The 27,015-nt window shown below is 38.6% G+C and overlaps 1 protein-coding gene across 1 annotated transcript; it reads left to right on the forward strand.

Annotated features, from left to right (window-relative positions):
* Positions 1 to 733: 733 nt before the first annotated feature.
* EIF1AX (eukaryotic translation initiation factor 1A X-linked) lies at positions 734 to 26,463 on the forward strand. The gene is made up of 7 exons (XM_081793411.1): positions 734 to 983; positions 7,405 to 7,488; positions 10,276 to 10,379; positions 11,469 to 11,519; positions 17,601 to 17,682; positions 20,319 to 20,410; positions 22,606 to 26,463. The coding sequence occupies exons 1-7, from the start codon at positions 968 to 970 to the stop codon at positions 22,609 to 22,611; spliced, it is 435 nt and encodes a 144-aa protein (XP_081649537.1). The 5' UTR covers positions 734 to 967; the 3' UTR covers positions 22,612 to 26,463.
* The last annotated feature ends 552 nt before the right edge of the window (positions 26,464 to 27,015 follow it).

Genomic DNA, 27,015 nt, shown 5'->3' on the forward strand with positions numbered 1-27,015 from the left:
AATATTGCATTCGGGCCCACCTTAATGAATTCATTTCAACTTAATTACCTCTTTAAAGACCCTACTTCCAAATACAGTCACATTCTGAGGTGTTAGGGGCTAAGAATTCAACATATGAAATTTGGGAGGGCACATTTCAGCCCATAACACTGAGTTTGTCTTCTCCCCTCCCTCCCTTCTTGTGTATATTGAGCACCCACTGTGTGGCAGACATTGTGCTAACTGGTGGGAATAGTAAGCAACAGATGTAATCTCTGCCTACAGTGAGGTAGGGAAGACATATTTATAAAGTAATAAGAAGTGTCATGCAGATATTATGCCTGGGTAATGGGAATGACAGGAAAGCCTTGCCCTTCCCCTCAGGGCCCCAGACCTGGTCGGGCGGGTGAAAGGGCCAAGTTAAAACTAGCTGTGAGATTAGTTAATGAGTCAGCAGCTCAAACCCAGAGACAGGGGTTTGTCACAAAGCAGCAGAGAGGTCTGATGTCAGCCAGCAGCGGGCGCTAACTGAATCCGTCCTTTACTATGACGCCTGGGCCCCGCCCACTCCCTCCGTGACTCCTTCTCCTCCCCGCTCACGGCCCCGCCCCCTGCGTGTTTCTGCGAACTACCGCGAACGCTTCAAAAGCGCGTCACCCTCCGCCCTAACAATGGGGGGGGGTCAGTCGGCCACGCCTGCGCCATAGGGCCGGAGAGGTGGGGGCGGGTCAGCCGGCGTTGGGAGGCGGGGAAAAGTGACGCAAGCAGTCGCGACGCCATTTGCTGCGGCTGAGCGTGGGCGCAGGCGGATCTCGGAAGAAGTCGGTTGCGAGACTCTCCCGCGCACGCGACCCGGCCTCGCTTGGCTGTTTGGTACCGTGCGGTCCCACGCGTCGCCCTTGGGGCCCCTCGGAAGAGTCGCTGCTGCCGCCGCCACCACCACCACTCGGATAGGAGTCGGAAACGCCGGGAGGCCGCCGTCACCGCCATGCCCAAGAATAAAGGTAATGCTGCCTTGGACCCCGGGACCACGACTCCGCTCGGCCCGGTCCTGTCCGCGGCCCTCCGTATTGCCCAGGCCGCAGTGATCTTACACTCCTCTCTGCCTGCAGGCGGCTGGACGATCCACACGCGGTTTGGGGCTTGGGAAAGGAGCTGAGAAGTTACTCTTGTGTACCAGTTTGGTCACATTGGGGTGGAGCCGACGCCATTTTTGTAGGGCCTCCTGCGGGAGAATGTGGGCTTTTGCTCCCGATTCGCGCCAGACTGACCGCGGCGCTTTATGGACCTGTGGGGAGACCTCTCCCGGGCGGCCAGGGTTTCACAAATGGGAGCCTTTGGCCTTCCTGGGCAACGAGAGTTAAGCCCTGGAAGCAGTTCTTAACTTTGAAAGAGTAATGCCTGCTTTAGTGATCAGGTACTCCTGCATGGGTTTCTTTATAAATAGTTGAGTGTTGTTGAGACTACTCCCTCTCCCTTTTACACAGTGACTGAAACCTTAATGCGTATTTACATATTTAGGGTTCATGTCTAGAGATTTACTCTTCCCCATCCCTTTACGGCGTTTACCTTTTTTTTTTTTTTTTGGAACACTTTCATATTTAACCAGGTTTTCTTATTTTTGCTTCAGATCTTGTATATATTGTATTAGGAGTAAAGACCTTTAAGTTTTCTCCATTCTGAGGCTAAACGTCCACAAATTATCAGTCTTGAAGATGTTTATTTGGAACTTCCAAAATGGAAGGCCTAATCTACCTAAAAGCGGAAGAGTCTTAAAGAAATTATCCCCTTTTTTAGACTTCAGGAGACTTCTGTCTTTTTAAGTATCTTTATAATTTCTCCAAGGAAATTGTGCCAGTAGAAACAGGGAAATCATTGTGTTTCCCTCAGAAGAGGAGCGTATTACACAACCCACGGGAAGTTTCCTTTGGTTATTAATCCTTCAGACCCTTGCCTGGACCCAGGCCTACTTCTGTTCTCTTTTCTACTTCACAGACGGCTCCAGGGATTTTACCTGATTTCCTCTTTGCCTCTGTGGCTACTCATTTTATCCCTTGGGGTACTTGCTTGCAGTTCTGTGCAAGATTTGGTGCAGTTATCTCAAAATGTAGCTTGCAGACCCTTTTTGTAGCATTTTACTGTTAATTTTTCTGGGGTAACCTGTCTAATGTCTTATTTCCTCTTAGATGGTAATTGGATCACCTCAGTAAGTATCTCATTCTCCCTTTTATTTCTAGTGAGGAGGCTTCCAATTCCCTCACTAGATTGTAAGCTATAATAGACAGTAATGGTATCTGTCTTAATCACATTGAATTGCTAGCACTTGACACTTAGTAGATGCTCAATAAATACTTGTTGGATTAAGTCACCTTCCTTTTGTTGACTTCACTCTCGGATGAATAATAATAGGTTCTATGGGAACAGGACTTCTGCATTAAACTTATACATTAAATCACATCTAGTTCACTAGCCTCCTTTAAAGTTGTATTCCATTACATGGCAGTAAAATAGGGGAGTGATCAGGGTATGGTTAGTTCTGATGAATTGGCAAGCAATAGATCATTCTTTATAAATAATATTTGACGCGTACGAAAAATATAACAATATAGTGAACACCTGGGAATCCATTATTCTGAACTTGAGAAATTAAAACACAGGATCAGTTAAAACCCTTGGTCTCTTCCCCTGTCTTCCTGTTTCTGGAAGTAACCACCATTCTGAATTTGGTGTTTATCATTCCATTACATGTAAAACCAATCTGTTACCTTAGAGGAACAGTGCTTTTCAAGACCCCTGGATTTTATAAGATGAGGTTTACTAATGTAGAAATAAATTCATGGGGTTTTCTTTGTTTTTCTTTATTGGAAGAGCCAGAAGTCTTCTGAATATAATCTTGGTGGTGATTTCACAAGGATATAAATTGCCATGAACTGTGTGTTGAATGAGTTTTGCTTTGGACTGATTGTCACCAGCTTATTTCCTCTAGAATCCTCTAGATTCTTTTTAGCTTATTACCTCAGAAAAAAAGGGTATCCTTTGGTCCACTCATGACAACCATTTGGGGTAAGGTGTTCCCACACTTTGAGGAAGTTACTGCCTTTGATTTTAAAATTGCCCCTCCTTTAGGAATGTATAGACTACCCTTGACGGATTCATTCAAAGAATTGCCCAGCTCTGTATATAATAATTCAGTAAACAAAGCCAGTAAGATCCTTGCCCTAAAGGAGCTTTCACTCTAGTTTGAAGATCTGGCTTGAATGATTAATGGCTTGAAGCCAGAGATAACTTTACTCTTCCTAGGAAAGCAGTTTGGGTTTCCCTGAAGAATGCCTCACATACTGAACTCTAAGGACTCTGGGTGGGTCCGGATATAGAGGTCCACCTGACAATAGCACAAAGCATTACGAGACTGCCCCTAGGACTCATTAAGTTCACTGGATTCTAGAAGTTAATGTGTCTGTCTTTGCAGTGGCCAGGTGCACATTCATTATTTTGTTTGGACTATGAACCTTTTGCTGCTTCCAGGTTCTTTCCATGAGTTCTTTAGTATCACTACCACTTACAGTCTTTCTCCTACCTTTTGAAAATGGCCATCAATGTGGTTTAGTGGGTTCTGGAATGGGAACAAAGTGCTGTGGAGAGAGACTCTAATATGAGGGTCAGGAACAAAAAGATCAGGTTTGAGACTCTTCACCCACACACCCTGAAATAATAAATGAGTTAATTGTCTGATCTTCAGTGAACTCCCTGGTAAACTGGGGATAAATGTTATTACTTCATAGGGTGATTATGACAAGTAAATGGGTGACTTTATCATATAGTGATTAAGAGTATAGTTAAGTGGGGACATACTGCTCACTTCAAATCCCAGATCTCACTTCATGTGATATCGCCTTGGATAAGTCACTTAACCTTTCAAAGACTATCATCTCTTGTGAAATAAAGACAAAATAGTACCTGTCTCATAGGCATAGTTTGGGCATAGTAACTTAAGGGTAAGTTACTGGGACAGTGAGAAATCTGCTTGGATTGAAGTATAAGATAGTGGAAGGGAAGTATTGAGAGGTAGGCTGGCTTGTTTATAGGTTGAGAGATTTATGTTCCGTAAGGTGATCATGTTACCACTAACAGAAACGGGAGTATTGATTAAGGACCAGTTTTGTAAAGAAAAAATGAGTTTTGAATAAAATCTTGAGCTTGAGATGACAGTAGCCCATTCACTGGACCCATTGTAAATATGAAACCAATGCTTAGTTGAAGTAGAGGGGCTGAGATACAAAATTAGCATAGAAGTGATAGGTAAGAGAAAATTTAATTTCCTTAGAAAGTGGGTTAGCAGATGGTGGGACTTTGGAATTAATGAAGCTCCAGAGGAATAGGCATAATGTGGGGTGGGGGCTGGTAAAGATCCAGAATAGTGCAAGTGGTGGCGCACCTGGGTGGCTCAGTTGGTTTAGCATCTGACTCCTGATTTCGGCTCAGGTCATGATCTCACAGTTCATGGGTTTGAGCCCCAGGTGAGCCCCATGGAGCCTGCTTGGGATTGTCTCTTTCTCTCTCTCTCAAAATATATAAACTTTTAAAAAAAAAAAAAATAGTGCAAGTGGCCCTGTAAGAAAAAAAGAGAGTCGGGAAGTGATGGGTATTGTCATCATTGAAAGTATGAAAAACAAAGGGAGAGGGAGAATTACGGGTTTTTTTTAAGGATATCAGGAGTTAGAAGAATCTAGAATTCTAAATGGTAGAAGCAAGGTGGAGGTGTTTACATCTTCTGTTCTAACTCCCTCATTTTACGTAGTCTGAGATCCTGAGAAGTTTTTTGTGAAAGCTCCATTCATCCTTTGCTTTTCCCTCCCTCTACATCTGGTCATAATTCTCTTGTTTCCATCTCAGAAATATTGTTCCTGTTTGTCTTTTCTTTATGGCTAGGTTAGGCCTGCTTCTTGGTACCTGTAATAAGGACAATAACCTTTTACCAGTTTTCCCACCTAAAGGATCATATACCTCTGCTTTTGGTTGAAGTATTTTTTTTTAAATTTTTGAATAGTAAATACATTCGCAGTTCAAATTTCAAAATGTGAAAAGTGCAGTCTCTTTCTAGAACATGTCCTGTTGCCAAACAGTTCTTCTCACAGGTGGTCATTGTTTTTTGCATATGCCTTTCCAGAAGTATTTTATGTATATACAAGCAAATATGAATATGCATTTTTCTTTTTTTACACCAATGGTAGCCTTCTACTCTTCTTCACCTTGTATTCATTTTTAAATTTACATTTTGAAGAATTTTGAATATATACATATGTACAAAAGTATACTAGTATAATATACATTTAGGTAGTTACCTCCTGGCCCCAGACACAATTCACAACTAAACTTGCACCAGCACCATCCACACCAAATCAGGATCCAGATTTGGTCTACACCTTGCTATTGGTAGATAATGTCTTTTAAGTCTGTTAAAAAATCTTTAAGTTCCCCATCTATCTGATTCTTCCCCCTTCCCCCCCAATAAGGTATCTAGTGAGGAAAACAAATTGTCTTCCTTTGCCCCCACTGTCTGGATTTTGCTGATTTCATCCCTGTTTTAGAGAGTGCGCTTGCTTGAAAGCAAGGGAGAGGGGCAGAGAAGAGAGAATCTTAAGCAGGCTTCATGCTCAGCATGATCCCACAACCTTAGTGATGAAATTTGAAGTGGGGTTCATGAGCAAACGGCTAAGAAAGAATTCTTCAGATGTCTTTGTGCAAAAAGGTGATTTTATTATAACACGGGGGACAGGATCCGTGGGTAGAAAGAGCTGTGCGCTGGGATTGTGAGGAGAGACTGATGATACACTTTTAAGTTTGTGGAGGCAGTGGGCGGGGGGATAGAGATAGTTTCTAAGGAATTTCTGTATGCTGAAAGCAGAGTCTTATAGAACCCTGAAGATTTAGCTATTGTCAAGATAAGGTTGCATTTAGTTTTGGGGTTTTTTTTTGTTTTTTTTTTAATGTTTATTTTTGAGAGAGAAAGAGTGTGACTTGGGAAGGGGCAGAGAGAGAGGGAGACACAGAATTCAAAGCAGGCTCAGTCTCTGAGCTGTTTGCACAGAGCCCTATGTGGGGCTTTAACCTATGAACCTGGAGATCATGATCTGAGCCTAAGTTGGACGCTAATCAGACGCTCAACTGAGCCATTCAGGCGCTCCAGTTGCTTTGGGTGTTTCATATCATGTAAACATTTATCGACATTAAGGCAGCCATAAACTCCTTGTGGAATGTTACATGCTGCAGGTCTCTGGTATCTATCAGAGTGGGCTGTAAGCTGTAAGGGGATTTAATTTAAACTACATTTTTCTTGCCTTTGTTTCCCTCATCACTGGTATCATGACCTGAGCCAAAATCGAGTTGATGCTCAACTGACTGAGCCACCCAGATGCCCCTGTTTTTTAATGGACTTTGTTTTTAGAGCAGTTTTACATTTGTAGAGAAATGAACAGAAAGTAGAATTCTCATATTCCCCCCCAGCATGTTGTTAACATGAGCCAGTATATATATTAGTAGGATCTGGCCTTTGATTTCTCCCAACCAGCCTAGCCAAGTCCATAGATTACATTAACATTAAGGTTCATTCCTTATGCTGTATATTGCATGAGTTTTGGCATATGTATAGTGACATGTATCCACCATTACACTATCATACAGAATAATAATTTCACTGCCCTGAAAACATTCCATTGTGTAGATGTACCACAGTTTATCCATTTGCCTACTGAAGGACATCTTGTTTGCTTCCAAGTTCAGGCAGTAATAACTTGCTTTTTTAACTTCAAATACTTGGCTCATTGAATCTTTGCTACAGCTATAAGGTAGAATTCAAATTCTGAAAGTAGCCAGAGTTGTTCTCCCTCCACAACAAAATCAGTATATCCCATTCCAGGAGCTGTAACTTGACCCCCTCACCTTCAGTCATCCTAATTGAACTCAGACCTTTCGTGGGGAAGTCTGGTAAAAGGGGTGGGGGACTATTTATTTATTTATTTAGAAATCTATCAGTAACTCATTATAATTATAATATCTCCCACCCTGGCCTTTGTGGGCACCTGTGGGAGGGGTTCATTGAGCAGTGTGCTCAACCAGTGGTCATTATGATCTAGGAATTTTGGTCATTGAATGCAGATGTCCTTAGGGATTTATGTACTTTTATATAATATCTGCTTGCAGTTTGTATTTTATGACAGAAATAACCCAAAAGGAATTTCCAAGAAGGGTAGGGGAGTAATGCTATGTGTGTGTTTAGTATGATTGGAGATTGTAAATGTAATATGATTGTGTGACCACATTAAGTGAATTTTTAAATGTAAGTGATTTTTTAAAAGCGTGTTGTGAGTCATTTAGTTTCTTTACTATTTTGCAAATAATTAATGTCTTTTTCTTTAAAACCATTAGGTAAAGGAGGTAAAAATAGACGCAGAGGTAAGAATGAGAATGAATCTGAAAAGAGAGAGCTGGTGTTTAAAGAAGATGGACAGGGTAAGCGTTTCTGTAAGTGAGGGGGTTTTTTTAGTAGTAGTTTTCTTTTTTAAAATAGGGACTTTTCAGTTTCTAAACATAAAAGATATAACTTTGTAATCCTGAGCAATGAAATCATGTGTTCCTCTTTGTCCTCCATTTCTCACCCCCCCCCCCCCACCTCTCTAGAGCCTTTCTTTTAGTAATCAATTCTTGGTATGCTCTGTGTGTGTTGATTGGTGGCATTTTGAAAAAAAAAAAAATTTTTTTTTTAATGTTTATTTATTTTTGAGAGAGACAGAGACAGAATGCGAGTGGGTTAGGGGCAGAGAGAGAGGGAGACACAGAATCCAAAGGAGGCTCCAGGCTCCAAGCTGTCAGCACAGAGCCCGACGTGGAACTTGAACTCACAAGCTGTGAGATCATGACCTGAGCCGAAGTCGGACACTCAACAGACTGAGCCACCCAGGCGCCCCTATTGGTAGCATTTTTATAAACCTCTAGGTTTCATTGTTTTGCATGGATATTCATAACTAAGAAAGAATTGTACAGTTAAAAAAGAACTAAGCCTCAAAAGCTATAGTTAACAATTCCATGATTTCGTAGATTTTTTTTTTCTTAAGTAGGCTCCATTCCCAGCATGGAGTCCCAACGCGGAGCTTAAATTCACAACCCTGAGATCAAGAGTCAGACACTTAACTGACTGAGCCACCCAGTAAATGGTGCTACATAGTATTTTCATTAGACAGTGGATTTTTAAGGGATGAGTTAGAGGCCTTGGCCTCATTTCTCCAGTACTATTAGTATATAATTTCAGAAAACAGAATACAATAAAACCAAACAATTGACCTTTCCAAACTAAGATACATAACACTAGTTTCCCATATTTTTGAGCAATTTCTTTCTTTCTTTTTTTTTTTTTTAATGTTTATTTATTTTGAGAGAGAGGAGAAAGCACGAGCCAGGGGAGGGGCAGAGAGAGGGAAAAGAGAGAATCCCAAGTAGGCTCCGTGTTGTCAGTTCAGAGCCCCATGCAGGGCTCAGTATCACAAACCATGAGATCATTACCTGAGCCAAAATCAAGAGTCAGACGCTTAACCAACTGAGCCACCCAGGTGCCCCACAACCCTTGAGCAACTTCAAAAGCTGCTTCGGAAAAATTGCAGTATTAATGCAATGAATTCCCTTAAACCCTTCGTGTGTGTGTATTTCCTGAACCATTTTAAAGTTAGTTGCAGGCTTCATGATACTTTTACCTTATTGTGTTTCTTAAGTATATTCTCTTACATAATCACAATAGAATTATCACGCTCAGACAATTTAGCATGAATACATTATATACGTAGTATATAATCTATTTTTGAAGTTGTCCAGTTATTGCAATAATTTCCAGCATATTTTAACAAAGAACTTTATTCGATTATCCTTTTATAGAACTTTGATGAATTTGTTCATGGCTGTGTATATATAAGCCACTAAAAATGAAACACATATTATGGCTAAAAGACCTTTCAGTTTCTTAGCCTTTCTCATTCTTCCCTCCGTTAATAGTTGATTTTACTGTGACCATCGCTTTTTCATTTTCCCCACTTTGGAAGACAGACTGCCTTTGAGTTGGCCTACCATGTTGAGGCTCTAGGTTCACTGTAGTCTGAGCAACTCACTTCAGCGTGTCAGCCCCACAGTTGAGCCTTTCAAAGTTAAGTCTCAGTGTATTTACAAATCAGTGGATATTCTCTGTGAGAGTCAGTCTTAACGCACAACTTGAGTAAGCTCAAAGTTCTGAAGCAATACCCTCCCTTGCCCCCTAGTGACGGCCCCTTTGCAAGCTAATGAATGCTCATCATCCTCTCAGTTTTCCAAGTGGCAATAAAACTGCGTGACTTCCTGGGTTTCCTTTTGGGAAGGTTTTGATTAAAAGTTTGGCATTTTGCCTAAGTATCTTTCTGGCTTCACAAAAACTTTAGAATAATCCCTAATAATGAAATCTAATTTCACAAAGACATTACTAACGTTAAAGCTACTTTTTATGTGTCACATATACCAAAAATTATGTTGGAATTAGCTTCTGAAGGTTTTGAGGGAAAGGAGATCCAAAATTGGGAGAGGATCCCAGTGTGAGAGATTGATGGGGTGTGATGTACATTTTGGGACATGCCACCTTGATCTCCAAAAGTAAAGCATACAGTTAAGGGGTGCTTGGCTGGCTCAGTCCAAAGAACCTGTGACTCTTGACTTTGGTCATGAGTTTGAGGCCCATGTGGGATGTAGAGATTACTTAAATAAATAAAACTTTAAAGCATACAGTTAAGAAGACCATAGTCATTCTACTTACTCAAAATCAGTAGATAATTAAAGCATTTCTGATAGTAAAGACAGTTTGCCATAGAAATGGCATTATGGAATCTAGATTCTGGTTCTGCCATTGGGTTGGTTTTTCACTCCCTTGTATTTATTTTACTACACATTTATTCCTAACCAATATACCTATGTGTTCTAGTCAATTTTTTTTTAAATTTTTTAATGTTTTATTTATTTTTGAGAGAGAGACAGAACGGGAGCAGGGGAGGGACAGAGAGGGAGGAAACCCAGAATCCAAAGCAGGCTCCAGGCTCTGTTAGCACAGTGCCCAACACGGGGCTTGAACCCACGGACTGTGAGATCATGACCTAAGCCAAAGTCGGATGCTCAACTGACTGAGCCACCCAGGTGCCCCTGTGTTCTCGTGCATTTTATGTGAATTTTTAAGTTGCTGTTGTATGAAAAGTTGAACAGTATCCCATACACTTTTCTTTTCTCTCCCCCAAGAATATGCTCAAGTAATCAAAATGTTGGGAAATGGACGATTAGAAGCGATGTGTTTTGATGGTGTAAAGAGGTTATGTCACATCAGAGGGAAATTGAGGAAAAAGGTAGGTGTGGAGATTTGTTTTACTTTAAAATTATGATTAATGGGGGGAAATGGCTCTATAGTTTTTATGAGTCAAGGACCTCATTTTTGTAAATTACTCAAAGATTTCAGTAGAACAGTGATATACTATGATAAATCGAAACAGCTAATTCCATGATGATAACTTTATACGGATTCCATTTAAAGACTCATTTACGTCACCTATGTTGTTAGGCCCAAAATGTTTAACCTGAACCTAGTCATGAAGAATCAATCAACAAATCCAAATTAAGGGAGACTGTAAAACAAATGTCCAGACCCTTACTACAAGGTTAGTGACCTTAAAGTTGGGGGAAATGGGCAGCAGCAGCAAGAGGGCTGAGGGTGAGAACTATTCCAGTTGAATGGAGATTAAAGAGACCTAATGGTTAAATGGGGTAGGTGGCCCGTGTATGGATTCTGATTTGAGGGTGGGGGAAATCCTTGTAAAACATGTTAAGAAAATTTCAATATGAATTACATTAAGTGTTATGGTGATACTAAATTTCTGGAATTGTGATGCTGGATGGGCTTCCTTGGAAAGTAATGATTAATTTCCCATCATAGTGGGTGTTAAGGCCAATTTATTAGTCAAGTTGGGTAAAAGTCCCTCTGACTGATTTTATGGGTTATTTTAAGGAGGTTTGCCAGCTTTGTGTATGTGGGCTGGTTGAAGGAAGGGAGGGAAGGAGAAAACACATTTCTAACTTTATATTCTCACATATAATGGATAGATAACTAACCACCTGGAGTAATTCACTATTACAAATTACTAAATTTCTAATCATAATTCTTCTGGAATTAATGAACTCGTTTAGTTAAATAAGATCGTTCTGTGTGTGTGTGTGTGTGTGTGTGTGTGTGTGTGTGTGTGTGTGTTTTAACATTCCAAATTACAGATTTGAAACGTGCTCACCTGCTTAATAAAGTTTTTTGGGTTGTTTTTTTTCCTAATTCTGAATCTAGGTACTTCACCCACAGTTGAGTGAATAGTATTTTATGGAAAGACTGACCAAGTGTGGCTTTGATTCTGTATTTTTAAATGTAACATGCAGTGACTTTTCTTTCTTAGGTTTGGATAAATACCTCAGACATTATATTGGTTGGTCTCCGAGACTACCAGGTAAAAAATAATAATAATTTTTTTCATTGTTCACTTGATTGTATTTATGAGCCATTAATTCTTAGAACTTAAGTCATGACTGTTTTTGCCCAATTCCACCTCTTCATGCTCTTGATTGTTGTGTTGACAAACATTTCTTAAGGGCTAGTTATGTTTTCAATATTGTGCCTAGTACACTAGTCATCATGGTTCCCAAATGGCCAGTCTCTGGAGTCCACATTTTCACTGTGGAAAAAATAATAGGCAGTGTGAATTTTCCATCAAGCTATAAATGGTCCTTTTTCCCTTTTTGATATTTAAAAAGTTCCCTTTATTGGAATGAATGATGTTATATAGTTGTGGTGTTGTTTGTGTTCTTACTTGTTAAAGTAAAAATGTAATCTTAGGGTGGGCTTCACATGTCAGTTTTTCTTTTCTTTCTTTCTTTCTTTTTTTTTTTTTTTTTTTTTTTTTTTAACGTTGATTTATTTTTGAGACAGAGAGAGACAGAGCATGAACAGGGGAGGGGCAGAGAGAGAGGGAGACACAGAATCTAAAACAGGCTCCAGGCTCTGAGCTGTCAGCACAGAGCCCGACGCGGGGCTCGAACTCACAGACCGTGAGATCATGACCTGAGCCGAAGTCGGATGCTCAACCGACCAAGCCACCCAGGCGCCCCTCTTTTTTTTTTTTTTTTTTTTTTTAATGTGTACGTACTGAAATCAAAATATGGAAACTGCTGCTGTGGTGTATACAGCTGAATGAGTCAAACTCCCATCCCAAAAAATACTTATGGCTTGGTAGTGAAGAGAATAAGGCACACAAGTAATTACAGTACAAACCATGATAGAAGTGTGTGCTCTAAATTTGAATGAGCACTTAGGAGAGAAAATGATAGTTGCCCTTCATGATCTCAACCTGGAGACTGCTCATTGTGGGTCTGTGCAATCCATTTGGTTTCCACCTGTTAGAACTCATCACCATGTATTTAATCGTGTTGTGAGTGATGTTTCTATTCTTATAACCTTGATCATACTTTAATTTTTTAAAATATATATTCCAGAATAAAGAATTAAAATCTTTATTATAAATCAGTGGTTCTCAACCGTGAGTGAATTTGTTTCCTCCAGGGAACATTTGGCACTGCCTGGAGACATTTCTTGTTAAAACTTGCTGGCCGAGGGGAGGGAGACAGTACTCTTAGCATATAGTAGATAGAGACCAGGGGTGATAATAAACATCCTCCATTGCACAGAACAGCCCCTACAACAAAGAATTATCCAGCCTAAAATATCAATAGTGCTGAGGTTGGAAAATCCTGCTTTAATACCATTTTTTTTTTTTACATATTTAAAAAAATTTTTTTAATGTTTATTTGTTTTGAGAGCGAGAGAGCACATGTGCATGCTAGCAGGGAAGGGGCAGAAAGAGAATCCCAAGTAGGCTGTGCGCTATTAGCACGGAACCTACTGCAGGGCTCAATCCCACAAACTGTGAGATCTCAACCTGAGCCGAAATCAAGAGACACTTATCCAACTGAGCCACCCAAGCACCCCAGTTAATACCATTTTAATGTCCATTTTCTTCTTTTGATTTTAAAATAACCCCAGAAGTAGGAAGAATAATTCTTTCTTTGACAGATGAGGAAACCAAGGTTCAGAAAGATGTAACATTCTGACTATAAAATGGCAGTCAAGACCAACTTTTCTGATTCTTAATCTCCCACAAGCCACCTGTCTGCCCCTGCCACTTAAAAGGGTGGTCGGGGAACCAGTAGCATCAGTGGCTTTTGGGAACTTGTTAGAGATGCAGGGTTTTGGACCCCACCCCAGTCCTCCTAAATCAGAATATGCCTTTTGACAATTTCCCTCTGAGCTTCATACACAGCTGAAGAAGTGCTGGTTTGAATCACACTGCCCTTGCATCACTGATCATTTTTGTAGCCATTTGGACCTACATTTAGGTTCAAAGAACTTTTAGAAGTTGAAATAATAAACTTGAACACTTTTTCCTTAACTAAGATTCTTTTCAAATGGAGAAGTGTGAACATTCTAAGGCAGTAGGTGTTTGTCGTAGACTCTAGGTCTAAAGTTCTCTTTTAGACTAGCAAAAGAACAAACGCAGGATTAAAACAAGAGATGGCTAATGTCCGCGAAAAAGACAAATAAGGGTCCTTGCCCCGTATTTATTTAGATCATAAGGCTTGTAAACGTGATGGGCATGTACAAGGAGACAAAGAAACTAGGAACATTAACTTGACGTGAGGGGGAAAGGGGATTTTGGTTTTATTTTTGTTTGTTTTTTTCAATATATGAAGTTTATTGTCAAATTGGTTTCCATACAACACCCAGTGCTCATCCCAAAAGGTGCCCTCCTCAATACCCATCACCCACCCTCCCCTCCCTCCCACCCCCCATCAACCCTCAGTTTGTTCTCAGTTTTTAACAGTCTCTTATGCTTTGGCTCTCTCCCACTCTAACCTCTTTTTTTTTTTTTCCTTCCCCTCCCCCATGGGTTTCTGTTAAGTTTCTCAGGATCCACATGAGAGTGAAACCATATGGTATCTGTCTTTCTCTGTATGGCTTATTTCACTTAGCATCACACTCTCCAGTTCCATCCATGTTGCTACAAAGGGCCATATTTCATTCTTTCTCATTGCCACATAGTACTCCGTTGTGTATATAAACCACAATTTCTTTATCCATTCATCAGTTGATGGACATTTCTGCTCTTTCCATAATTTGGCTATTGTTGAGAGTGCTGCTATAAACATTGGGGTACAAGTGCCCCCTATGCATCAGTACTCCTGTATCCCTTGGGTAAATTCCTAGCAGTGCTATTGCTGGGTCATAGGGTAGGTCTGTTTTTAATTTTTTGAGGAACCTCCACACTGTTTTCCAGAGTGGCTGCACCAATTTGCATTCCCACCAACAGTGCAAGAGGGTTCCCGTTTCTCCACATCCTCGCCAGCATCTGTAGTCTCCTGATTTGTTCATTTTGGCCACTCTGACTGGCGTGGGGTGATATCTGAGTGTGGTTTTGATTTGTATTTCCCTGATGAGGAGCGACGTTGAGCATCTTTTCATGTGCCTGTTGGCCATCTAGATGTCTTCTTTAGAAAAGTGTCTATTCATGTTTTCTGCCTATTTCTTCACTGGGTTATTTGTTTTTCGGGTGTGGAGTTTGGTGAGCTCTTTATAGATTTTGGATATTAGCCCTTTGTCCGATATGTCATTTGCAAATATCTTTTCCCATTCCGTTGGTTGCCTTTTAGTTTTGTTGGTTGTTTCCTTTGCTGTGCAGAAGCTTTTTATCTTCAGTAAGAAATTGCTACGGCTGAGGTCAGAGAGGTCTTTTCCTGCTTTCTCCTCTAGGGTTTTGATGGTTTCCTGTCTCACCTTCAGGTCCTTTATCCATTTTGAGTTTATTTTTGTGAATGGTGTGAGAAAGTGGTCTAGTTTCAATCTTCTGCATGTTGCTGTCCAGTTCTCCCAGCACCATTTGTTAAAGAGACTTTTTTTTCTTCTTCTTTTTTCCATTGGATATTCTTTACTGCTTTGTCAAAGATTAGTTGGCCATATGTTTATGGGTCTAGTTCTGGGGTTTCTATTCTATTCCATTGGTCTATGTGTCTGTTTTTGTGCCAATACCATGCTGTCTTGATGATTACAGCTTTGTAGTAGAGGCTAAAGTCTGGGATTGTGATGCCTCCTGCTTTGGTCTTCTTCTTCAAAATTACTTCGGCTATTCGGGACCTTTTGTGGTTCCATATGAATTTTAGGATTGCTTGTTCTAGTTTCGAGAAGAATGCTGGTGCAATTTTGATTGGGATTGCATTGAATGTGTAGATAGCTTTGGGTAGTATTGACATTTTGACAATATTTATTCCAATCCATGAGCACGGAATGTTTTTCTGTTTCTTTATATCTTCTTCAATTTCCTTCATGAGCTTTCTATAGTTTTCAGCATACAGATCTTGTACATCTTTGGTTAGATTTATTCCTAGGTATTTTATGCTTCTTGGTGCAATTGTGAATGGGATCCGTTTCTTTATTTGTCTTTCTGTTGCTTCATTATTAGTGTATAAGAATGCAACTGATTTCTGTACATTGATTTTGTATCGTGCAACTTGGCTAAATTCATGTATCAGTTCTAGCAGACTTCTGGTGGAGTCTATCGGATTTTCCATGTATAATATCATGTCATCTGCAAAAAGTGAAAGCTTAACTTCATCTTTGCCAATTTTGATGCCTTTGATTTCCTTTTGTTGTCTGATTGCTGATGCTAGAACTTCCAACGCTGTGTTAAACAACAGCGGTGAAAGTGGACATCCCTGTCGTGTTCCTGATCTCAGGGAAAAGGCTCTCAGTTTTCCCCCATTGAGGATGATGTTAGCTGTGGGCTTTTCATAAATGGCTTTTATGATCTTTAAGTATGTTCCTTCTATCCCGACTTCCTCGAGGGTTTTTATTAAGAAAGTTGCTGAATTTTGTCAGAGGCCTTTTCTGCATCGATTGACAGGATCATATGGTTCTTCTCTTTTCTTTTATTAATGTGATGTATCACATTGATTGATTTCCGAATGTTGAACCAGCCCTGCATCCCAGGAATGAATCCCACTTGATCATGGTGAATAATTCTTTTTATATGCTGTTGAATTCGATTTGCTAGTATCTTATTGAGAATTTTTGCATCCATATTCATCAGGGATATTGGCCTGTAGTTCTCTTTTTTCACTGGGTCTCTGTCTGGTTTAGGAATCAAAGTAATACTGGCTTCATAGAATGAGTCTGGAAGTTTTCCTTCCCTTTCTATTTCTTGGAATAGCTTGAGAAGGATAGGTATTATCTCTGCTTTAAACGTCTGGTAGAACTCCCCTGGGAAGTCATCTGGTCCTGGACTCTTATTTGTTGGGAGATTTTTGATAACCAATTCAATTTCTTCGCTGGTTATGGGTCTGTTCAAGCTTTCTATTTCCTCCTGATTGAGTTTTGGAAGCGTGTGGGTGTTTAGGATTTTGAAGATATACGATGTTTGGGGTTTGGGTCAATACAAAACAAAATCCAGGCACCGGGCAGATGGGTAGATGGTTGTTAACAGCAGACAGGAGGCGCCTCCGCACCTGTTTATCTTTGCTGGCCTAGGGGATGATACAGAAGGGGAATAACCTCAGGGTTAACAAGATACCTTTTCTTCTGTTAACCATCTCAGCTCTGGGCTGCTTTGCCTGAGATGCAGCTGTCCACAGTTCAATTCACCAATTTACCTAACCTGGCCCTATTCTCCTATGAAAGCAGTTTTCTGCTATAGTACTAAATTTGGGGTGCTTTCACCCTAAATATCTTGTTATTCCTATGTATTGGGCACCTTTGCACCGTTTCTATTTCAGACCTTTGCCTCTTTCTATTTTGGGGGGCTCAGCACCCCCTCCCTGTTTTGTGGACCTTTGCACCCCCCCTATTCTTGGAGTGCCTATCTGGTTTACCCAAACTCGGGTGTGAGCATTTTATTGACTTTGTATTTCTTTGTGCCTTATTAACCCATTGGTGTAAGCCCGGGGGATTCCTAAGTTTGTCCCCCGCAGGTGTTGGTATATTTGCATCAGAAACACTTGAAGAGCTTTAGAAAATACAAATTCTTGAGCTTCATTCCACATCTATTAATCTGTTTTCTGGAGATGTAAAAGCTCCACTGGAGATTGTAATCAGTTCATATTCTAAGAACCATTGATTCAAGGAAAGATATATTAATTTCCTTAGGTCATTACAACAGTCTGTTTTTTAATTAGACTGTTTAATCATCCTGTAAAAAGATTGGGTTGGCACAGTTCTGCATGTTTTTTAGAGGGTAGGAGAAAAGTATTATTTTATAGTTTTGTTTTAATACTTAATTAAAATTTTAATTCCAGTATAATTAATAATATAGTCATTCAGCAATTCCATACATGATCCTGTGCTCTTCACAACAAGTACACTGGGGAGGAGGAAACTGAAATGTGAAAAAAGTTAAAGATGTGAGATTAAATTTTTTTTCCAGTTTGAAAGTAATTTATGAAATAATATTTTGGCATAATCAGTTCTAAAAGTTACTTGTCTCTTTCAGGATAATAAAGCTGATGTAATCTTAAAATACAATGCAGATGAAGCTAGAAGTCTAAAGGCGTATGGCGAGCTTCCAGAGCATGGTAACGTCTGAGTTGTTTTATTAACCTGTCATATGGTGTTAGTATTTGGTGTTACTAGGTGAAGAAATTTTGTTAGAATTTTGTGGATTTTGCATATTACTTCAGTGCTTGCATGATTTAAGTATGCATGCTTATACTTCATAATGCTGGATACATTAAGAAAAAAAGTAACTTATATCCCTAATAACTACACTCCTGGTGTAGACTTTATAAACTCTGAACGTTTGCATAATACCATTCCAAAGAATAATACTGTTACAGTATTTATTTCACAATAACCTTCTCAAGAGATTGTTAGTATTCATCTACTTTAAATACGAAGCAGTGATCGTAATTAGCTACTGTTGACTTTTACAAAGTCAGTTTTCAGTTCTTATCCTAGGTATCATAGGATTCCATTGGATTTTTTAAAACCAACATTGTCACCAATAAAAAGTTACGCGTTCTCATGTGGAAAACTTGAACAAAAATAAGTCCCTCATAACCCCACCAAAGGGGCAGTGTACTTTACATACTATATTGTAAGGCTACATTTTTCACTTGGTGTTTTTGTTTCGTTGTGTGTTGTTTTTTGTGTTTGTTTTATCTCTGTTGGAGATTATTAGAAAAACAGTATGATTTTACTTAAGCATGAAAATTCTGCTGAAATTCTATACTTGACATTTTCAATCTAGTATGTCTGGGAATAGGACTAGCACGTCCTGGTTCATTTTCTTGCTTAGGGGTAATCATGATTTGACTAAATTTTCTGATTGGTGAATCTGTTTGGTGATTGGTTAGTTGTTAGCCTGTGCTCTGACCTTTTTTTTGAAGCATAGTTGTAAGTTGTAATGGCTTTAGAATTTGTGTGACTGAAGCCTGCCTTACTAAAAATACCTTTGTAAAATAAATAGTCGGGACTACATCAAACTAAAAAGCTTTGCACAGCAATGGAAACCAACAAAACAAAGAGACAACCTATTGAATGAGAGAAGATACTTGCAAATGATACGTCTGATAAAGGGTTAATATCCAAAATACATAAAGAACTTCTACCATTTAACACCCCAAACACCCCCCCAAATAACCCATTAAAAATGGGCAGAGGAACTGAGTAAACACTTTCTTTCTTCAATAACTTTTTTTTTCTGAACAAACACTTTACACAGAAGACATACAAATGGCCAATAGACATGAAAGGATGCTCAGCATCACTTATCAGGGAAATGCAAATCAAAACCACAGTGAGATATCCCCTCATACCAGTCAGGGTGGCTAGTATCAAAAAGACAAAATAACAAGTGTTGGCGAAGATGGGGAGAAAAAGGAACTTTCGTGCAGCGTTGGAATGTGAAAATTAAATGAACAAACAAGAGAAACAGACTCCTAAATATAGAGAACAAACTAGTGGTTGCTGGGGGTTTGGGGGAATAGGCGAAATAGGTGAAAAGGATTAAGAAGTACAAACTTCTAGATCTAAAATAAGTACATGAAAAGTAGCATAGGGAATATAGTCAATTATGTAATAACTTTGGTGACAGAACATAACTATACTTGTCGTGGTGAGCATACCATAGTGTATATAATTGTCAAATCAACTATGTTGTGCACTTGAAACTAATATATTTGTCAAGTATTAAATTAGAAAAGAAATTTTAACATTTATTTTGAGAATGAAAGCAGAGGAGGGGCAGAGAGGAGGAGAGAGAGAATCTGACATGGGACTTGAGTTCACAAACCATGAGATCATGAGCTGAGCTGAAATTGAGTCAGACGCTTACTGACTGAGCCACCCAGGTGCCCCTGAATTGGATTTTTTTTTTTTTTTAACATTTGTTTATTTTTGAGAGAGAGGATGAGCAAGCAGGGGAGGGGAAGAGAGAAACCCAAGCAGGCTCCGCACTGTCAGCATGGAGCCCTCTGTGGGCTCGTTCTCATAAACTGTGACAGTATGACTTGAGCTGAAATCAAGAGCCGGATGCTTAACTGACTGCGCCACACAGGTGCCCCCTGAATTAAAAATACCTTTGTTAGGGGTGCCTAGGTGGCTCAGTTGGTTGAGTGTCCAATTCTTAATCTTGGCTTAGGTCTTGATCTCACAGGCATGAGTTCGAGCCCTGCACTGGGCATAAAGCTGACTTAAAAAAAAATCTCTGCAAACAAAATTAGAACTCATACTTTCCATCTTGGCTTAGCAGCGACCTTGAGATTTTGTTGTATAAAATTCTATATAGTAGGGCTGTTAGGTAGAAGTTAGGAGGATCTTTCTTATAACAAAACTTAAAATTTAAGTTTGACTCCTAAGAGTCTCTTTTCATAATTCAACAGACCACTTCTTTTTCCTTTTTTTTTTTTTTTTTTGAATTTTTTTTAGTGTTTGTTTATTTTTGGGAGAGAGAGACAGAGCATGAGCGGGGGAGGGGCAGAGAGAGAGAGGGAGACACAGAATCCAAAGCAGGCTCCAGGCTCTGAGCTGTCAGCCCAGAGCCCGATGTGGGACTCGAACCCACAAGCTGTGAGATCATGACCTGAACCGAAGTTGGACACTCAACTGACTGAGCCACCTAGGCGCCCCAACAGACCACTTCTTTTAGTGGACAGTTACTCATTTTAATATCAGCTTGATTATATGAGTGTATTTGTTATTGTTTCTTTAGCTAAAATCAATGAAACTGATACATTTGGTCCTGGAGATGATGACGAAATTCAATTCGATGACATTGGAGACGATGATGAAGACATTGATGATGTAAGTAGATGCACCTTACATTTTTCAACTTTTGTTTCTGAGTTATCTACAGAGAAACCAGCTCTTCGTCCTATCTTTGTTTAATCTAAGAATGTTGAATACTTAGGATATATTTCAAGATTTGTCCATGAATTAAAATGCTCATTATTTATCAGACAGTTAGTCAAACTGTTTATACTTTGAGGATTCTTATAATCTTTTTCACCATTTCTTCCAGAAAAGATCAATATCTTCTTTGGCAACCTGAATGCTAGGCATTGCAGTCATAACTTGTTTGAGTGTTTAAACAGATAGCTATTATGAAATTTAGGAGACAGTTGAAAGAAATACAAGATCTTCTCAAAGAAACATGCCTACTCAATTGAAATACTAGTATGTTAAAAGAAGAATCTTGTTTGAACAGCTTGATATGAAGCATTGGAATTACAACATATATTAAAAGTCTTGTTAAAATTGAGACCATTTGTCAGTACACTATTTTATCCGTTGAATATGCACTGTTGGCAAACTCTTGGTTTGGAGTTGGTGTATTTGAGGAGAATGTACTGTTTTGCTAACAGTAAAAGTTAGTTGCTGACTAAGACTGCGACAGAATTACCAGAGCCTTTCAGAACTACAAAGGCTGGTCTTGGGGAAGTCTGAGTTAGGCGTCACAAGTGGTACCCACTAGCAAGATTCTGTAATTAACATTTTCCTATAGTTGATTTATCCCATATCTCTTATCTTTATTCGTCCATCAATCTATCTTATATTTTGATGCATCTTCAGACCATTACGAATGCTCATGGTGAATTAAAATTTGAGTACATCTCTTCAATGTGTATATGTGTTTATGAATTTTTATATAAATACATCATACTTTTTTTCAATGTTCTTCCCTTTGGAGACCCTGAGCCAGAAAATTCTTGTGACTAAATTAATGATACTTTGATAGTAGATTTAATTATTATATTATTTATTATTTAATGATTATTATTGATTTATTGATATTATTTAATGATTATATACAAGAACCTGACATGGAATTGTGTTGTACATTAAGGGGTGATATAAACATTTTTAGAGCTGGGGTAGAAGGCATTTTTGGAAATTAACCTAAGCAGAGAACACATTTGAACATGAAACCACATACACAGAGGTGTAAGGATGAGGATCTAGTAAACAAGGTTAAGACTTTCTAAGAAAAAATTTCTGAATCTATGCCAGTGATTCCTTGGAACTGGACTCTGTAGTCCGGCAGGGAAAGAGATGCTAAAGACAGTGGATACTAAAGGAATTGGGAGTTTCCCTGAACCATTTGCAAAGGCAAGGGTTGCCTTTTTTTTAATCACCTGAGAACCCTATTTTTCCAAGACATTTCTCCAGATGGTATATAGGTATGCTAGCCTTCTTTCCTATAACCAGATTGAGAGAATTTGCTAACTGTCACACTTGTACCTTTCTTAAAGAAATAACATTCCTAGGGGCGCCTGGGTGGCTGAGTCAGTTAAGCTCCTGACTTCATCTCAGGTCATGATCCCATGGTTTGTAGGTTCAAGCCCCGCATCAGGCTCTGCACTGACAGCTCAGAGCCTGGAGCCTGCTTCGGATTCTGGGTTTCCCTCTCTCTCTCTCTCTCTCTCTCTCTGCCCCTCCCCCGCTCACGCTGTCTCTCAAAAATAAATAAACATTAAAAGAAAGAAATAGTACTCCTGCATATCTGCTCCCCCCCAGAATAAAAAAATCTCTCATCACCAACACAAAAGAGAGACACTAAACTTTATTAAGAATATTATTAAAAATATTTTGTATACGGGGTGCCTGGGTGGCTCAGTTGGTTAAGCATCCGACTTCAACTCAGGTCATGATCTTGCAGTTTGTGGGTTCGAGCCCCACGTCAGGCTCGGTGCTGACAGCTCAGAACCTGGAGCCTGCTTCACATTCTCTCTCTCTCTCTGTCCCTCCCCTGCTCACACTCTGTCTCTAGCAAAAATAAATACACATTTAAAAAAAATTTTTTTAAAAACATCTTGTATAGCATAACATTCTGAAGGAAGTTGTAAAGATTTACTGGCAGCAAACTGTAATTGAGAAAAACCTGGTGTAGAGAATTTCCTCTTCAAAGATAGCCTTAGGGGGTGCAGGTCTCCCTTATGTGGTAGACTTCTGGAATATAAGAATTCTTTCATTTGATCTGATGTTCTTTTCCCTTCCAGATCTAAATTGAATTCAACATTTTACATTCCAATTTCTCTGAGGATTGTTCCAACAATTTGGATTTTGGCTGTGACCTGTTAAAGAAGATTAAAATTTATTAGCATGAGTGCAATTTGTTAAAGCAGACTGATTTGTTTCTAAGGTATTTCTTGAAAAACTGGTAATGCCGAATTCTCTTACATGAAATGTTAAGCCCCCTTTGTTCTTTTGATGTATTCGAGCTTATAGGTAAAAGACCACATCTACTATTTTTTAAAAAGAGGAGAAAAATGCATTACTGCCTTTCCTACTTTGACCACTTCCAGTTAGTAAATGAATGTTCCAAATAAACCATTTACCGTACATTCATTATGGATCCTGATTAAGCCCTAACTTTGACTAGCCTGTTGACCGTACATTGACTTTCTGTATATTCCAGTTACTTAGATGTTCCCTTGAGATTTTGATACAATTTAAAAGAGGCAGAAATCTGCATTTGAATTAAAAAATGATTAGGTCAGTTTTTCATATTTAAGTAGCATGTGGCTATTTTTGTACTAATTTTGATATCACTTATGTTCTTTCATAACCTTATTTTGCCACTATAAACATATCAACAAAAAAGCATTTACAAAATGCAGGTTTTAGGACCTGGGTTTTAATAGCAGTTTTTAATTTGTAAGGTTAGTAGTTACAGGAATCAAACAGTAGGTGGCACCCAGTCATCTTAACATTGAAATATTGCTATAGTTGTCCATTTTTTTTTCTTACTATGCTTAGGAAATTTCCCAAACAAGAAAAGATTGTTTTGATCATGTGCATGTATGTAGAAAATTTTTAAAGAACAAAACTATTGTTAAAAGTGTCATTTTATTTCAGAAGTCATATACATAAGCTGCAATTTTGAGTGCTTTGTAAACACTTAAAGTATGTATAAATGAAAATTTAATTTCCTAACAACTGTATAATTAAGCTTTTTTCAAACCATCCCTAAGCTGGTAAAAAAAAAAAAAAAAAAAAAAGGAGCAAATAACAACTTATTGAAAAGATGGTTTCTCATTTCTGAATGGAAGAGCTACAGCTGAGAAATACAATAAAGACAATATCATGCTGCAGAGTATATTATACCCTTACTTTGTGTTTAGGATGTATTTTATTGTGTGTAAAGATTTGTTTTGCTTGTATATTATTGGGAATTTGGATTTTCTCTTATTTAGTTTTTTGTTCTCAACTTGACTAAGATGAAATTAAGGGCTGGGCTATTTATTGGCTAGCTACATTGAAATCTTCTGCAACTTCACAAGAAGAGATCCATCATTTAGGCTGTGAAACGTTTATTCTCCTGGTCTCCAGAGATGTTTTCAATGATGAAAAGTTCTACCAAGGGAGAGAAACCTTCATGTGGCTTCAAAAAAATAAGAGTATCTTCTCCAATCTCATGCTTATTCCTAAGTGTGCAAGCACTGGAATCAAAATCTGAGGTACTATAAAACATTAAATCAAAGAATAGAAATGAGTGTATAGTTGCGATTCATGTTTCTTATTCTTTGGAGTTCTGAACACTTACCCAGATGGAATGCATCTGAGACCATGGGCTGGTTTTTAATACTTAAAGAAACTAGCATTGAAGAATTGACTTAGCGATTGTCTTTATCAAAACCTAAACTTCCAAAGATATTTAGGCCTCTGTACAAAAAAGTGTTTTGCTAAATTTGTGGTATATATAGATCCTTCTGTGTTATTTTACCAAGAATGTAGTAACTCTGCCTCTGTGGTAGTTCATGGTAGGGATTGTACAACTCACGCATTATTTTTTTCTGCTTACCTCCTCTAGCAAATATGATTTGTCTCAAGTTTCTTGAATTACAACTATGGCCCCCATTCATGTGTTTTTTTAGTGATTTTTTTTTTCCTTGCCTAGGTAATAATGGCTCAATCTAGTGCCATTGCATCCTGGAAAATCTCATACCCTAATGATTATTAAGTGGTTGGTAAAGTTGTAGGTCATATGCAACACTGCTTGGAAGAAGTGTTTTACTAACTTGTCTTTAATGTGATATTTGTATAGATTTACTGATTTATTTCAAATGAGGAATGGGAGTGGTCCTTAGTTTTTTAGCATCTGTATGTGTGTTGTTGAGTTTTTTGTTTGGTTGGTTTTTGGTTTGTGTTTTGTGTTTTTTGGTTATACTCCTTGATTCCCATAACACAATGCTATAGGGTATGCCCTGAAAGAAAATAAAATGTTTGAAATCCAAGAATAATGATTCTTCCTGCTAAGAGGGTATTAGGTATTACTAATGAATTTTATGGGCTTGCATTTTTCATGCAGTGTTTATTCTACTTCCAGTTAGAGCAAAAATAAGTTGTATTACTAAAATGGCTCAATAACCAAAACAAGCATTTGTGTGAAAAAAGATTTGACAGGATTTAATTGCTTGACTGTTGAATCTTTTTTGAACATCCAGCCTCTTAAGAGGCCACCTTTTAAGGTGCCTGTGAACTATGCATGATGAAAACTCTTGTATTTTATTAAGGATTGGCCATTGGTTTACTCACCACATCTACAGAATAATCATGGCTGTGAATATAGTTGGTTACAAAACTTGTGACTTGTAGTTTAACTTAATCTCATGTATCTTGTGTAAATATTAAATTATAGGATGGTGAATAACATCTTTAGTAGATAGAAACTGCTGTCAGTATTGACTTCAGAGCAACTGAGTAATCAAATAGGTAAAAGCATGTTTGAAATAAAAATACCTAGGTGGATTTATACTTTATTTCTGTTGTTTACAGATTTTAAAATATACAATATTAACTATAACTTTACAGTTAAAGTATCAGAATGAAAGTTCTTTATGTTTACCTGTCATAACGATTAAAAAGATTTGTGTTGGTAGGAAATGCTTAGATCTTTATCCTGCTTAGCAAGAAGAAGTTTCATTTATACTGTTTGGACTCCCATGAACTTTTACACACCATGTTGTGTTGTTGATTTACCTTAAACTGTCATTTTTTTTTTTTTTATCCTTGCTTATTTCTTCCTACTCAGAAAAGGACAAAATCTTAAGTCTCACTACAGATGCATTAAGATACAAGCTTCTTAGGTACAGAGAGAACCAAGGAATTTGGAGAGTATTGGATTGGGTCCTCTCTTCCCCCCAGCTGCCAGGTATTTAGGCAGTGTGATGGAGAGTGAAGAGCTTGGGCCTTGGGGTCAGGAGGCCTTTTCCCCGACCCTTCACGTTGCCCTTTACCTGCAAGTGACCATGGGCACCTTCTCTCACCTGTAGGAGTTTCAGGCTCCTCACCTGTAAGATTGGGATGATAAGAGTACCGACAGAATTGGTGGAAGGGTTGATTATGTGTCCATATGTGTAATGCACCTAGAGCAGTGTCTGCCGCTTTTCACTTGGTATCCAGGACCGTATAAAATCGAACATTCACGTCTTTATATTTTCTATTTGTCATTTCTTTCACTTGCAGTCTTTGGTTACTATAATAAAAAAAAAAAAACTTGTAATATATATATATATATATATATATATATATATATATTCATGTCAATACAATATTTAAAATAATTGTTACCATCATTCAGCATAAGGCTAACAGATAGGAAGTCTCTAAATTGCTTAAAGATGTTTTTGCAAAATACCAACTATTCTGTATTTCTTCATTGAAAGTTTATAGCTATTGATAGCTCTGGTCATATTTTATTCTTAAGTCTAATGAATTCTTTTACTATGTAGATTCATGACAGCTAATTAGTACTGACTGATTAAAAGGTTTACTTTCCGGTCATTTGGAATTATGTAAAAACAGTTGGACGCAAACTAATGCAATTAGAAAATAAAATATGAAATAACTTTCAATAGTATGCAATTGCTTCTTTTTGAACGGTTTATGACTTTTTTTTTTTGTTTTTAAGTTTATGTATTTCTTTTGAGAGAGTAGAGAATGTGAGCGGCGGAGGGGCAGAAAGAAATCCAAGCAGATTCCACATTGTCTTTGCAGAGCTGAACTTGGGGGCTCTATCTCATGAACCATGAGGTCATGACCTGAGAGGAAATCAAGAGCAGGATGCTTAACCCACTGAGCCCCCCAAGCGCCCCTGTTTATGACTTTTTTTTTTTTTAAGGAAATTCAATTTTTAAAATTTTTTATGTGTTTATTTTTTGGGAGTGAGTGAGTGCATGAGTAGGGGAGGGGCAAAGAGAGAGGGAGACACAGAGTTTGAAGCAAGCTCCAGGCTCTGAGCTGTCAGCACTGAGCCTGACATGGGGCTCGAAGCCACAAATGGTGAGATCATGACCTGAGTGAAGTCGAAGGCTTAACCAACTGAGCCACCCAGGTGCCCCTATGACTTTCTCTAAACTATTTACAGTTACATTCATGAAGATTCTTTTCTGAAAAACCAACTGTGA

The sequence above is a fragment of the Panthera onca genome, chromosome X (assembly GCF_046562875.1).
Source record: "Panthera onca isolate mPanOnc1 chromosome X, mPanOnc1 haplotype 2, whole genome shotgun sequence".
In the NCBI taxonomy this organism is placed as follows: Eukaryota; Metazoa; Chordata; class Mammalia; order Carnivora; family Felidae; genus Panthera; species Panthera onca.